The 15,447-nt window shown below is 48.4% G+C and overlaps 1 protein-coding gene and 1 non-coding gene across 3 annotated transcripts in view; both read right to left on the reverse strand.

Annotated features, from left to right (window-relative positions):
• Polr3e (RNA polymerase III subunit E) overlaps positions 1 to 13,840 on the reverse strand; it is a 28,232-nt gene extending 14,392 nt beyond the window's left edge. The window contains exons 1-8 of one of the 2 annotated variants that reach the window (XM_050143243.1): positions 13,695 to 13,840; positions 8,883 to 8,952; positions 7,427 to 7,477; positions 4,320 to 4,397; positions 3,596 to 3,711; positions 3,151 to 3,233; positions 968 to 1,075; positions 596 to 642 (exon numbers count right to left, since the gene is read on the reverse strand). In XM_050143243.1, coding sequence (XP_049999200.1) covers positions 596 to 642; positions 968 to 1,075; positions 3,151 to 3,233; positions 3,596 to 3,711; positions 4,320 to 4,397; positions 7,427 to 7,477; positions 8,883 to 8,918 — 519 coding nt within the window. In that variant the 5' untranslated portion in view covers positions 8,919 to 8,952; positions 13,695 to 13,840. Of the gene's footprint in view, positions 1 to 595; positions 646 to 967; positions 1,076 to 3,150; positions 3,234 to 3,595; positions 3,712 to 4,319; positions 4,398 to 7,426; positions 7,478 to 8,882; positions 8,953 to 13,694 lie in introns of both variants that reach the window. The other variant, XM_050143242.1, reaches the window with a different exon arrangement.
• A 142-nt stretch (positions 13,841 to 13,982) lies between these two features.
• On the reverse strand, positions 13,983 to 14,064 carry Trnal-aag (transfer RNA leucine (anticodon AAG)). Its single transcript has one exon. It is a non-coding gene; the product is annotated as a tRNA-Leu (tRNA).
• Positions 14,065 to 15,447: the final 1,383 nt, after the last annotated feature.

The raw sequence follows: 15,447 nt of genomic DNA on the forward strand, positions 1-15,447 counted from the left end.
TTTCAGACAAGAGTGTTTACCCAGGAAGTTTTAAAGGCTACCCAACAAGCTGTAGAGGAGAGGACAAGTCTCTGAGACTTAAAGTCTGCCACATCACTTGAGGAGAGGACAGTCCACTAGGATGTACAGACTACAGCCATTTCCATGCCTGCTGTGACACTGTAGCCTTTTTCTTTCCCTGTTCATTGTCAACTACATATGCATAAATAATGCATAATCAGGAGTGGAAAGATAACATTCTTCTAAATCTTTCAAAATCAAGATTAGCATGCTAACCACTCTTCTGTACGCATCAAAAAGGCAGAATCACACAGGTAATTAACAAGGAACTTTGTGAGCCTGTGTGGCTTCATGGGGCTCCTGGGCTGCACCTCCCTGTTCCCAGGCACCACCTGCCACACCCCAGGAGCCCAGCTGTTACACAGAAGAAGGCTATCCCATTTACAACAGGAGTCAGGCTGGATGGGGGGGGCGCTCAACCATACTCTGCATCTGTTACTCTTAAATATGGAAAAGCCCTTTCCGTTCAGACCCTGCAGCCCTTGCTGTCTTTTGCCATCCATGCTGCTCCCTCCTGCCCAGGGCCAGAGCTCACCGTGATCTGCTTCACGTCCTCTTCTGCCTCATCCTGCGAAGAATCACCTGCTGCAAAGCAAACTGTCAGTACAGCCTCTGCTGGGACTGCTCATCCCGCCCCAACACCACCCTCGCCTCAGGAAGGCCAACATGGGGCCTGTGACTTAAGGACAGTGGTACTAACTGGGCCAATTTAACCCTCAGGCAATGCCCAGCAATCCGTGAGGACATTTTTCGGTTGTCCCAAATGTGAAGTTAGGAGCATTTAGTAGGTAGGAGGAGCCTAGGATGCCAGTAATCATCCCATAATCATGACATAATTTGACCATTTTCTCAGGATGACCCACCCAGACCACACCCAGACAGTCAGTCAGTCAGTCAGTAGGCTCACCCTCATTGGCTGCCTCCCTCTCTCGGTGCTTGGCATCTGCCTTGTCCAGGTAGGAGAAGCTGGGTCGAAGCTGTAGGATGCCATGCAAAGGTGTCAGGTGGAGTTCACCTGGCAAAGGAAGAAGGGCTTGAACCTGCCCCTATGAGCCGAAGCTGCCATAGCCAGCTTACTCAAAGGAATCCCCAAATCCCCCGACAAACCACCAATTCTACTCCAGTCCCAATCTAGATGCTTCAGGAATATCAGGCCAGGAGTCATTTCTAACTCTTATCTGATCCTGCCAGGCACTGCAAGCACACCCCAGAACAGGAGCCTAACTCTGCTCAGACACTTCAGACTTACCTCCCTACACTCCCCCAGCACCCAAGTCAGGTCTCCTCTCCTCACGGCTACTGTTGTTCCTCCAGCCACAATCAACAGCTCACCCTCTTCCCCTCTGCCACACTGCTGTTGCCAGAAGCCCCACTGAGTTCATCAGAAGACAGTCTCTGTGACCTGCCTCTGGCTCTAAGAATTATAGCTCTAGGGCTAGAGAGCAAGCTCAGTGGTTAAGAGCACTTGTTGCTATTGAAGAGGACCCCAGTCTGATCCCCAGCATCCACATGGTAGCCATACAACCATCTGTAACTCTAACTGCAGGGGATTCAATGCCCTCTTCTGACCTCCTCAGGCACCAGACATACACACAATGCACATAAACACATGCAGACAAAACATTCAGACGTATAAATCTAAAAAAAAGTGTAAGAGAAATGTAGCTTTGAGCCAGGTGGTGGCAGCGCACACCTTTAATCCCAGGGCCCAAGAGAAAGAGGCAGGCAGATCTCTGTGAGTTCAAGGCCAGCCTGGTCTATAAGAGCTAGTTTCAGGACAGGCACCAAAACTACAGAGAAATCTGTCAAAAAAAAAAAAAAAAAAAAAAAAAAAAAAAACAAAAAAAAAAAAAAAAAAAAAAAAAAAAAAAAAAGAAAAAGAAATGTAGCTTCTAAGAGATACAGCCTTGAGAACATGACACAGCTCTATGCCTCTACAGATGTGCTTATTCTGAAACTCATAAAATGGGAACATGTGGTACAATGGTTAGTTCTGTCAATCTGACACAGTTTGGAAACACCTAGAAAAAGTCTCAGTGAGGGACTGTCTAGATTAAGTTATCAGTGGGAGCAGCTGTGGGGTTTTGTCTTGACTATGGGGAGACCCACTCACTGCAAGCCAGGGATCCTGGACTGGCAAAAGCAAGCTGAGCACTGGCATGTGTACATCATTCACTGTTTTCATCTTGACTGTGGATGTAAAGGGATTACTTCCAGCTGCTGCAACCCCCCACAATGATGGTCTGGAACCAAATAAACCTTTTCTCCTCTCGGTTGCTTTTGCTGGGGTGTTTTATCACAGCAACAGAAAGACAACTAAAACATGGAAGCATGCAGTCTTTTTATTTATTTTTCGAGTCAAGGTCTCTCTCTACATAGCCCTGATTACCCTGGAACTTACTATGTAGACCAAGCTAACCCACAACTCAGAGATCCACCTTCATTTGCTCCCAAGCACTGGGATTAAAGGTGTGCTGAGATTAAAAGTGTGCACCATGCCTGGCCATTTGTAGTCTTTTGAGCCTGGTTTCTTCCATGATTTTATAAGGGTCATCCTTGCGGAAGCACACATACATCAAGGATCACTCCTCCATACAACCAGGTAAGGTTGTTGCATGGATATGTCACATTTTGTTTATGCAACATCACTTAATGGGCTGTGGATTGTTGACATTCTTTAGCTCTCATAAATAAAGGCCCTATGGACATCTGTGCCCAAAATTTTATGTGGACATATTCTCATCTGTCCTCAGTAGGTGCTGCCTATGAATAGGATTGCTGGACTCTAAGTATCCTGTACTTTAAAGGACAAAATTCTGTCACCTGTCCCCAGTACTATGCTACGTTGTATATGTGCTCCCAGGAGCAAACTGACTTGAAGGTCCAACTCTAACTTGGGAGTGCCCAACAAAGTCCCCGTTGTGGTGCTGTGTCTCCATACTTTGTCATTTCCACACTGCCTTGATCCTGCATGGTTTGGCGTTCAGCAGAGGCCAAAACTACACATAAAGCTGAGGAGACCTAGGCTGGGTGAGATCCCCAGGCCCAGCCCACCTTGTGCTCCCCCAGGGTATAGCCAGACCCAGGTACCTTGCCTGTAGAGTGCAGCTGCATAACGGGCCGTGTTGCTGGTGGTCTGGGAGGAGCAGAAGGTCTGCTTGTCCATCAGCTTCCTAGGTGCACAAGGAGAGCTAGTGTGAGGGGCTAGGACGTTCCAGAGAAGCTAGCCATCCCCATCCCACCCCAACATCCTCAAAGTACACTAGCTAGGGTTAAGGGATGAAAATATTCATAGCTTTGTCTGTGCAGCAGGAAATGAATAATGGACAAGGGGCTCCAGAGGCCTGTTTCCCCTACAGCCCAGAAGTACCTGGCAACTTGGGAGGAAAGGTCTACAACACTCTTGGTTTAAGGTAGAGACCTGACATGATGGGGATCCCAGTAACAGGACAGAGAGGGCCGGTGCCCCTGAGGCCTCTGGAGGCTCCTCTTAACCTTTACCTGCAGTGGAAACTTAGGGACAGGCAGGACTCACGAGGAATATGTGCTAGTCTCATCAGCACAGGCACCGTCCACGTTCAATGCAATCTGTTCCCCTTTGCTGCGGCAGTAGTTGGGATTCAGGGTGTCGATGGCCATCTCAAGCTCTACCTGGAGGTACAAAGTACCACCCAACTCAGAAGGTGCCATGGCACATTCCCAGCCAGGTCCTTACCCAGCAGCAAGACTGATCAGTGTCCCTCCCTCTGGGACCCTGGGTTTAAGGCCACACTGAGGTCACCAATGAAATTTCCAACAGAAAAGTCACAATGTGTTTTGGGTACAGACACAGTCATATTTGTCCCCTACTCCTCCACACCCCAAAATCAAAACGAGAAATCTTGAAACTAAAATGTCATCTCCAACTTCAGCATCTCCCTGTGATTACAGAGATCGAGACAGATGGGAAATTTGTCTTGGTTTCTCCTTGTCCTCCCACCCCATCCTGTATAGGTACCATATCTTCCTCTATCTAACCCTGCTTTAAGTTCACCCCTGCCCACACCTCAGTACCCAGGCTTCCCCAACCTACCTTTCAAGCAACCCTGAACCTGAAAATGTTTTCTTTCCTTGACTTTCAAGACCCATGTGCTGCTCTTATCCTAATCCCTGCATCGCTCCTTCTCTGGGCTTCTGCTCCCTAAAGTATCTGTCTTCTTGCTCCCCTCAATCCCCATTTGCCCTCTGTACCCCACTTCCACCTTGGAGAATAGCCCCACCTTCTGCTGCTTGGGCTTGATCTTGGCTGAGAGATGTGGAATGTCATCATAGGTCATCGAAGCTGGACGCACAGGGTACTAGAGACAGAAAGGCATCCATCAGTCACCGTGCCCAACACAAGCTGGAGCAGGCATCAAGGGTTCCATTGAAAGACTCAGCATATTCATACTCTTCCCACCCCACCAAAGAGCAGAGTACCCAGGCCCCAATCTACTCTACCAAGAGGTACTCCACAGCTTTCATCTCTAGCCTGTTTCACCCTGGGTCCTCTTGAGCCTCATGCTGTTGGACCACTTTAGGATGTCTTGCCTTTCGAGGAGGGATGGCTAAGTCCCTTAGCACCCTGAAACTCTAAAGCAGGGCCACGGGAATTTAGAGCAGTGGGGGTCCAAGGACACACTGACACTCTGAAGGTCACTGAGGTGAGAAATGAGACTAGAGGAGGCCAAGAGGGAAACAGGGCTGGCCTAAGAATGCTAGAGGCTGATCTGGACATCAGATACAGAAATGTGTGACTCCATTCTTTCTCATTAGCAATGTGTCTGTCCCTTCCACACATCCTCTGGAGAGGGGCCAGGGAGGTAGGTCCCTCCTGGATATGCTACTTTAACTCTAGGCCTCTTCTGAAAGCCTAGTCCTGGCTCTCAACACAGAGCACCTTTCCTTAGAGTTCCTACAGAAATGCCTTTTCTCTCGTCTTCCATGAAAACTGCTGATGAATAAACCCCAAATTGGTCCCCCGAATCCTCAGCTCAAGCCATAAATGCCTAGTATCCAACAGCCTCTACAGTGTACTTGCAGGGTGCAGCAGCTTGGGCTGAAGCTCAACTTCTGGAACCACTTCAGGTCAGCTACAATTAGCCCAGGGAGTAAGTAGTCACTTTCTAAAAACTCCTCCGTAGTAGCAGTGAAGCAGGGGTAAGCTCTGGTGGGAGGAACAGCCTGGAACACAACTGCTCCACTAGGTGAGACTGTCCTGCAGTAGCTCACAAAGCACTGAGGTGCCTGTGCTAAGATCCAGAGCTCTGAACTTGCCCTACTCCAGGCTGAGAGGGTTGGCAGTGAGCTACAGATCTGGGCAATAGTACTGACTCTGCCACTTCCTTCCAAAGCCGCCAACACTGTCAACAAAGCAGACAGAATGGGCACCAGCAGAGCCTAGCACACAGGGGGTACACACGGATCCACTGTCAGAGAGTCTCTGTAGTCAGTCAAGGATGCAGGTAACCCTGCGGACAGCCTCTTCTCTGCAAAAGCGTGGAACACTGCTGCTGCCCCTCCACCTAACCCCAGGCCCTGGAGAGCTCAGAAGTCTCCAACTCACTTTCTTATGTGCAACACAAAACTAAAGTGCTTCTAATAACCACCTTCTATTGAGAACGTAGAGTGGTATAAAACAGTCCAGTTGTCCTCAAAAAGTTAAATGCAGTATGATCCAGCCAATCTATTCCTAGATGTATATCCAAGAGGTGAAAACACAGGTTCATACAAACACAAACATAGATGTCTAAAGAGCATTATCCAGTACAATAGCCAAAGTGTAGACAACCTAAATGCCATCAACTGATGAATGGGTGAACAAAGTGTACTGCATCCACCATGGGTACTTTTGTATGTACGGCTGTATGTGCCTGTGCCAGCCAGAGAACAACCTCAATGTCATCCTCAGGAGCCGTCCACTTCATTTTTTGAAACAGGGTCTCTCACTGGCCTGGAGCTCAAAGAAAATGGCCTCCAAAAGGGAGTGGCACTATTAGGAGGTGTGGTATCACTGGAGGAACTGTGTCATAGTGGGGGCTGGCTTTGAGGTCTCTTTTGCTCAAGCCTCCCTTAGTTTGACTTTCGGTTGACTTCCTGTTGCCTGCAAGATAGAGCACTCTCAACTGTGGTACCACATCTGCCTGCAGGCCACCAAGCTCCACACCATGATGATAATGGACTAAACCTCTGAACTGTAAGCCACCACCCCAATTAAATGTTTTTCCTTTATAAGAGTTGCTGTGGTCATGGTGTTTCTTTGCAGCAATAAAAACTCAAACTAAGACACTCACCAAGTAGGTTAAGCTGGCCCAGGTTATCCACTTGTCTCTGCCTCCCCAGTACTGGGATTACAACCACATACAAGCACACATCATCACATTCAGCTTTTGAGGTGGGTTCTGGGGACCAAACTTAGGTCTTCAACCTACACAGGCAATCACTTTACTGACTGAGCTCTCTCCAGCTCCACAGAGATATTCTTTAGCCATAAAAATGAAACACTGATCCAGGCTAAAACATGAATGGGATCTACATAAAGAAAAAAAAAAGAGCAGTACTAATGCCCACACATGCTATTTTATCTACATGAGAGATCCCAAATAGGGAAATCCATAGAAACAAAAGTAATGGTTGCCTAGGGCTCTATGAGAATAAAGTCAGTGCTGAGTGACTAAACATAAGATTTCTTTCAGAGGGACAAAAAATACTAAAATAGATTGTGGCGCTGGCTGTACAGCCCCTAAAAAGGTTAAAGTCTTGAGCAGGGTTCACTTAAAAGTGTATGAACTGTACTTCAGTAAAGCTGATGTAGAAGTATAGTACAGTACAGTACAGTGCAGTATTGTTACAGGATCGCTAACTTAGGAGAGCAGTGCTGGAACACAGGAAGTGCTCAATTCATGCTAGTCATAGCAAGGAGGGCAGTGAAAGGCTAACAACTTGGAGCGCACAAGGAACAGGCCCAGGCTTGCACATGGCCACAAGGATGTTCTGGAAGCATCCTTGAGTTCTACCCAGCAGCAGTGGCCCCTGTCAGCACTAACTCTTCCCTAGGCAATGACGTAGGCCTTTCAATGTGGACCATTCAACCTTCACAGAATCTCTTATGAGGCAGGCAGTGTGGCTATCAGAAAACTGAGGCACAGACATGAAGTACTCAGGGGCTGGAAGCTGAGTTTGATGGAGCTGAACTGGCTGGTCTGGTCCAGCACCCCAGCTGCTCACTCTGCATCCCATATGTTGTCCTGCTTGTTCATCTTAGTAGGTAAGCTCTGCCTGCCTCCTACCCAGCTCCACCACTCCCTCAACATTGGCTTTCCCCTTTACCTGCAAGTCCCGTCATTACCTGAAACAGATACAGCTTCTCTGCCAGACTTTTGGCCAAGTATACGTCGATCTGGGAACAAGGGGAGAAGACTTAACCAGGACACAAGACACTTAAACCAGGCCCAGGCACTCAGATAGGGTCAGTAGGTCACAGAGGCAGCTTAGGGAAGAAGAAAAGCTCAGCTTATACTAAGAACAGAGGTAAGCAGGGCAGGCCTCCAAGTCAGGCACATCTAGTACTCCCTCTCAACAGATACCAGGGAACCAAGACAGGGAACCTGCTTGGCCCCTAAGGTCACTCTAACCTGGAAAGAGCACATGTGGTGCCTGGGCACGGAGATTGGGATGCCTCCCAAAGCTAGGGAGAGAGGGGAGGGAGGATTCCCTCTACCTATTTACATTTCTTCTCTCTGCTTTCTTCCTCCTTGCCACTCTGGCACCTACATGTCACCCTATTTTAAGATCTGCAAGGCTCTGTGTGACCTACCTGTCTCCTTTTTCCCTCCTGATGCTGACTACTCTGCACACAAACTGCTCCCTCCTGCCCATGGGCCTTTGCACACGTGCTTTCTTCTACCTGGAATGTCCTTCACATATGTATCTGACAACAAACTCAGCCTTAGGGACTCAGGGGACTCACCACTTGAGCAGAAGCTGGCTGGGGCTTCTGGCTGCAGAGGGGGGCTCCCTCTGTGCTGTCTCCAATCCCCTCTGTGGTAATTTAGTATCGCTGGTACAGCTATAGCTTAAGTATATTTAAATAACTCAGTATCCCACAAAACAGGAACTACTCTGCCTGTCTAGGGATAGTCTCGTGGCCCATGCCCTTCAGACTTAGGGTGGGTACCAAATACACCTAAGAAGGCCAGGGGCCAAAACAGTCAGGTTTCACCATTTGCTTTCCAAAAGCTCTAGGGCCTGGACTGGAAGGATCCTGAGGAGTAATTATAATAATGAACAATTTTGTCTTCCCGTGAGGAGTCTGGAAACTTTTCTGCTCTCAGTTTATATTTTGAGGCTCCTAGTCCATCTCCTCCATAGGCCAGAGGCTGCCTAGAGACAAGGACACAGCCTGGTTGCTACTATGCCATTGCCCCTGGTGCAGTGAACGGAGTGAAGAACTGCTGAATGACACAATCTGGTAAGCCCACCCAGGGGAGCCATCAATCTCCTTTCAGTCACTCGCATCTGTTCAGTGTCCAGCCCTGCAGCTGGCTTTACAGAGTGGGACAGACAGAGAGCAAACAAGCCGAAATCTAGGCACATTGGGTAAGGTCTCAAAATCAGGGGCCGCTGGGTCACAGCCCTGAAGGAGAAAGTCAGCCGCACAGGTATCTGGGGGACAACAGAGGCAAGGTCTAGGGTCCCTAGATCATCGACAGGCCCTGACTGGCCTATAGACACGTAGAAGGGTCTTGGTCTTGTACAAAGACCCATGGCTTGTGGTGCAATAGAGAGTTGACAGCGGCAGTTACCTCCTGTATGACTGGGTCATCTTCTTCATTGGCCATACTAGGGAGAGCCTGTCACAGTCCTCAACTCGATCTGCAAAGACAGCAAGAGACCTGGGCAATCAGCAAGCCATTCAATCAACCTTTCTGAGGCACCTATTCCTCCACAGGTGCAAGGAAGGGGAGCCCAAGAGGAAGACATAACCTGCTTTCTGTGTCTGTGGTGGAGGCAGCAGTGAGGGGGGAGGCAAAGCCGGCAAAGGGTGCCAAGCAAGTGACCCAAGCCAACACATGTCAACTGCACCGCTGGGGGAAAGTTAGTGAGCAGTTTTATAGACTTCTTGCCCACTCAAAAAGAACTCCCAGCCACAGCTAAAACACTGGGGTCCTGAGGGTCCTGCAATAAGATGAAAGCCAGCTGTCACATGATCCAAAGACTTCCCAGGGGCCTCTTCAGACTGTCAGGCTCTCATCCTAATCCCGTGAGCTCATTTTCTGTGCTCTGCTGACAAAATGACCCTATTTGAGTATTTTTCCCTCGGGTTTACAAGGCACTAGGCTCTGAGTGATATGACTGTCCCCATCTTACAAAAAGAGAGAATTCAGAGACAGGTTATAGGGCCTTACCGAAAGTCACACCACATCGAGACAACACTGGACTTCAAACCCAAGCCTTGGGATTTGGGTGACAGTTATGAATGGGGAAGTTCAGTGGAGGGTGAGACCCCCCCCCAGTTGTGTGGGTGTGGTTAAAGGATGGAAAGAACAGGAGCCTGACAACGTGGGGGGGGGGGGGGTTGAGGGGAACACCTGCAGTCTTCCAGCTCTTCTGCACCCAAGGGCAGAGGTGCTCCTGGCTAAGAAAAGAGCTGAGCACCCAGACTCCAGCTGTTCCCACTCCTCTACTCCTGGGTAAGAGCACCCCAACTTTATCCATTGTTGACTGAGGTTTCTGTCCCACCTGGTCCCCTGATTGGCCTTTAGCTCAGGCTTCTTATTAACTATTATAACTTATATTAGCCCATTATTCTTGTCTATGTTAGCCATGTGGCTTGGTACCTTTTTTGGCAAGGCAGTCACATCTTGCTTGCTCTGTGACTGGATCAGGACTGCAGAATAAGCTTTCCTCTTCCCAGAATTCTCCTGTTCTCGTCACCCTGCCTCTACTTCCCACCTGGTTGTCCTGCCTATACTTCCTGCCTGGCTAATGGCCAATCAGCATTTATGTAAAATATAATTGACAGAATACAGACCATTGTCCCACACCAATCCATCTCACATCTGAATGACTTAAGACTTAAAAAGATTCTAGGTGAGCCAATGAATGACTGTGATCCTAGCACTTGGGAGGTAGAGGCAGGAGAATCATTAGTTCAAGGCCAACCTCAGCTTCACAGAGCTGGTGGCAAGTCTGGATACCCTGTCTCAAAAAAAAAAAAAAAAAAAAAAAAAAAAAGACTTAGCTGGGCATGGTGGTGCCTTTAATGTGAGCATTTGGGAGCAGGCAGGAAGATCTCAATGAGTTCAAGGCCAGCCTGGTCTATAAAGCAAATTCTGGGCCAGCTAGGGCAATACAGTGAAACTCTGTTTTTTTTTTTTTTTTAATTAAACAAAAAAAAAAATCACAAAGATTTAAAGGTACATATCAGTTCCTTCAGCCCAGACCCCATTGCTTGTTGCAGACACAGCCCACACTTGAACTGTCCAGGTACCAACACATGCCCTATCCTTGGCATCTGGTATCTCTCTTCTTACTTTTTACCGCTAATCCTGTTGGTTCTGCCTTCAAAGGAAGCCAGAACCTGACCTTCTGGGTCAGCTCAGTCTCCAGGCTGATTTCCTGGGTCCTTCCTGCCCCACAATCACTGTTCAAACCTCAGATGACATCACGCTAAGTGATACTTCATCTTCTTCAGAGAGTCTACAGCCTTCCAGTGAACATAAACAGACCCAACCCTTAACCTTTGGCCCCATTCCCCGCCACCTCTGACCTTCCTGTCTCTTCCCAATCCATCTGGGACTGTTCTACCTAACTTCAGGTTCCGTCCTGTGCCCTTTTCAGGGTTTTGTTCAAATGTTACCTCATTTCTAAAATGGACTCTCTCCCTACTTTTCAAAGCTGAAAAGCCCTGCCCCCCAACTCCTTTCCTTTCTCTGGTCTCCACAGCACATTATCACAGTTTATGGGACAGTTTATGCTGTACCTGTCCCTCCTGCCATTAAACTGTAAGCTACACACAAAGCTACTACTTTGTGCCTTGCTGTACCCCTGCCCCCTAGAACTCAGAAGGTACAGTTTAGCCTCTTGGCCCCTAAACATGTGCACTGCAAGGATTCTGTGTAACAGGGGGCTCCGGAAGGGTTCTGAGCAAAGAGCTGAGGTGGAGAGAGAGACAGGCTGGTAGGAAATGGGCCATCACAACATAATGGGGGCCATGGAGGACAGTCGGTCTGAACCATTTAAGTTCCCAGCAGCTGCCACTGTGCACCTGCCCTGGCTGTCAAGTGTCACAGGTCTATGTGTCCATCAAGTACCTGCCCTATAGGCAGCTGTACTTGGTGACCAACTGAAACAGGACTTCACAGCGTATGCAAAAGGAGGCTATGGCCTAAGAGAGTCTCAAGTCCTAGTTACTCTTTCATGGCTGAGATTCTGCCCAGTCCTGGAATCAGGCCCTCTCTGGGGAATGACAGAGACTCCTCCCTCTGGACACCACACCTGACTGGGTTACCTCCCAGCCAACAGGATCCAATTCAGTGGCTTTCAAAGGCCTATGCCCAACAATAACCTTTTCCCATCAATGATGCAGAAGACACATGAAATGCCACAACTGAAGCAGTTCTTTGTGTGACATGATTGTTACATGCCACACAGTCATGTTTTCCACCCTAACCGGTGCAAAATAAAAATGCTGGTGACAAGACCCCCCCTCCCAAGCGAATCCATCATTCACTAATAAATCTTGACCTGCGATCTTCATAGTCAACAATCCAAGAAGCTTCTTGAGGCAGCTGTAGAGGCCCATGCCTGTAATACCAGCTCTAGTAAGGATGAGGGAGTAAGGTAAGTTTGAGGCCATCCCTGGCTATTATATAGCAAGGCCTCATCTGAAAAAACTAACAGACACAAAACAAACAAAAATGCTTCTCCAGGGTCACTCTTTCATCTCCAATTCTCCAGAGACTACAACTACTCACAATGTTGCCTCCGCCCAACCCTTCAACTGCCCCATAAAACGAAATCCAAACCCCCTTCCGTTGGCCTCTAAGACTTCACATGATCTTGCTCCTGCCTCTACATAACCAACTCCACGGGGCCTAGGGATCTATCACTGAGCCTCCAACAGGCCAAGCCACTAGCACCTTGAACCTCTGCACAAGAACCCCAGCTCATTCCCGGGATGCTCATTTTCCTTAGACATAACCATTGCCACTTCCTCCAGGACTACACAAGCTTCCCCGAAAACCCAACATGAGCAGCTGCTTCCAACGCCTTCCATCATTAGCACAAGTCCTTGTTTCCCAAATGCTCCTAACCTGGAACTTCTCCATCTGCGGCTCAGGTGTTGGTGGTCCTCTGCACTAGACTTTAAACTCCAGGAAGGCTTCTCTATGGTTCAGAGTCCTCAACCATAGAGTGGACATGGTAATTATACTTCATCGATGTTCTAGGAGCATTGCTTTTAAAATTAAAAACTTCACGGCTCTTTAACACCTAATGCCGCCTGGCACCAATATAGTACCAAAAAATATTTAACCTTGTCATTAGCTCTGCAAGTCAAAATTTAGCGCCCAACTTAGAAATGATTTGCCCAAGGGCACAGCCCCAGGGAAGCGTATAATCAAGAAATTTGTCTAGTTAATGTCAAAGAGCCTTCATTTTTATTCTTAACCACTATGCTGTACACATCCTTGATAAAAGGCAGTATGGTATAATGGGTAAGAGGTTGGACTCCCGTGCGAAACCTTACAGGTTCAAATCCCACCTCTGCAAGGTACCATGATTAGAAGCATGAATTGCATAACCTTGTGTCCTTTCCTATTTTCAATCCCTAAACCGACAATAAAAAAAAAAAAAGCACCGACTTCAAAGGGGGTAAGTGGAACCTATAGGAAAGGCTGTTGCTACGTGGCAACATGTTTTCTTCCAACATAAGATGGGACGATGACAGCCACAAATGAAAGAAGCTCTTTAAACCTAGTAACAGGAATCCTATTATCCCTATTTCATAAATAAGGGGAAGATCTTATCTTTTCGCTCCAAAACCCAGCAACCCTAAAGGTAGAATTCCAGGACCACCTGGTCTATGTACCGCCACCCCCGTGACTGAAGGCTCCCAGGGTTCGCGCAGGAGACGCCGACCCTGGTCAAGCACAGATCAATGAATGAGGTGCCCCTCATGGCAGGACCAGGAAGAACTGATCCGGTTCAGCTAGGGCACAGTTAGGGCCCGCCATACGGGCAGCCCCGGCGTCGCCGGTGCTCAGGCGCCCTTCCCGCACCTCCGAGAGCCGCCTCGCCACCGGGCACCAGTGCCCTCGCAGGTGCGGCTCCGGAGCCAGGTCGGGGCGGGGCAGCGCGGCCGAGGCCTGAGTCAGCGTGGGCCCCACGGCCGTCGCCTCCCCGATGACCAGCCGTGCGGAGCGACCCGGGCCCGGGGGAAGGCTGGGAAAGCCGGGCGGCAGCCCGTACGCCCCGCCCGGGTCCCGGGAAGCCGCGGCTCCCCGGCACGCAGCGGCGCGGGCCTCTCCGGCCTACTCGGCAGAGCGGCCCAGACCCCCGCGCGAGGGCGACGGCCGCGGCCAGAATCCCGGGGCTGCAGAGTCGGCACTCACCTCTCCGCCAGGGCCGCGCGCGAGCGGCAGCAACGGCCCGGGGACCGGTGGGCTGCGGAGACGGTGGCGGCTGGGTCTTCTATTAGGCAGCGGCCATGTTGCTCCTGGAGAAACTCCGGCGGACACGTGGGGGGAGCGGGGCCGGCCCTCGCGCTTCCTCTTACCCACAATGCCCCGCCCCGGCGCGCGCAGGCCCGCCCCTTCGCTGCTCGTGGTGCAGAGAGCACAGACCGACTGCAGGGGTCGCAAAAGGGAACCGAGAGCGAAGGCAAAAAGAGACACTGATCCTGGCAGCGGTGGGATTCGAACCCACGCCCCCGAAGAGACTGGAGCCTTAATCCAGCGCCTTAGACCGCTCGGCCACGCTACCCAGATGTCGGCGTGGCCTTCTAAGAAGCTACTTAATGCTGTTACATATGTATATCGTCCTTAGACTATTTTCTGGAGTTGGATTTGTATTTCCTCTGCCCCTAACAGAGATCGTCTTAAACAATATTGTTAAAACGCCAACTATTGAAAGAAAATTATTTAAATCCAAGCTTGTTCCAAATAAGTTTTAAAGCAACAAACAGTTTAATTTGCGTTCAGAGTCAAGAGGGTTAAGGCGTTCAGTTAAGCCTCTCCATCACCCACATAACCCGAATTAGGTGACTGATCCTAGAAGTAACTCTCACCCGAGCTCCGAGAGCCGAACCATGACCCCAGGTCTAGCTGAAAAGTCACATGCTTAAATTTTTAGTACACAACTCCTACAAAAACTTTGCAGATAAAACAATAAAATCGTTGTAATACTTAAATAATATTCTTTAACCTTTCACTCGCACTAGTTGCCTCGTAGCCACCATTATCGGCTGATTATACATCCTTTCAGATCTTTTGCTGTCAATTTCTATGGATGTTTATCTCCATGAAAGATAGTTTCGTTCATATTGTGTATGGGTTGGTATATGAATATTTATTAACATGCTAACGTATACACAGCTGGCTAGCTTTTTCACCAGACTTTTTATTTTTCTTTTGCTTTTACCAGACTTTGTTTTTTAAGTATCTGTGTACGCTAATGAATACATATAGACTTTTACATTTATTTTATTTATTTGTTTATAGGGGCGGCATATCGCGGAGGTTAGAGGACAATTTACTGGAGTCTATTCTCTCTTTCCACCACGTGGGGGCAGCTTAGATTGTCAGCCTTGAAGGCAAGTAGTCTTTACCCACTGAAACATCTCTCCAGCCCAGATACTGTAAAAGACTGAAAAAAGCACAGTGAAAAAGACCCATATTTCCGTCATCTAGAATTAAACTCATTTCTGCATATACATTTGTACCCACATACACATGTATTTGTTGTTTTGAGTCAAGGCTCATTGGGCTCAGGCTGGTTTTGATCTTGCTAAAGATGTGTTTGAACTTCTGATTCTACTGGTCCCATCTGATTCTGGCTAATTACTGTTAATATGGCGTTTTGCTTCTAATTATTTTCTCATGTATATAATTTTTATTAAAAGTTAAACAGGTAAGGTCTCTTAGATGCCTCGGTGGGTAGGGATGCTTATCGCTAAGTCTGAGAACCTGAGTTCAATCCCTGGAACCCACAAGGTAGAAGAAAATAATCCCACAAGTTGTCCTCTGACACACATACCCATGCAATAAATAAATGAATAAATTTAAGTTAATATAGTTTAATATACTTTTTGTTTGTTTTTCAAGAGGGTTTCTCTGTATAATAATTCTGTCTGTCCTGGAACTCACT

Source organism: Alexandromys fortis, unplaced genomic scaffold, assembly GCF_014885135.2.
Source record: "Alexandromys fortis isolate MF-2015 unplaced genomic scaffold, M_Fortis_MF-2015_v1.1 scaffold_45, whole genome shotgun sequence".
Lineage (NCBI taxonomy): Eukaryota > Metazoa > Chordata > Mammalia > Rodentia > Cricetidae > Alexandromys > Alexandromys fortis.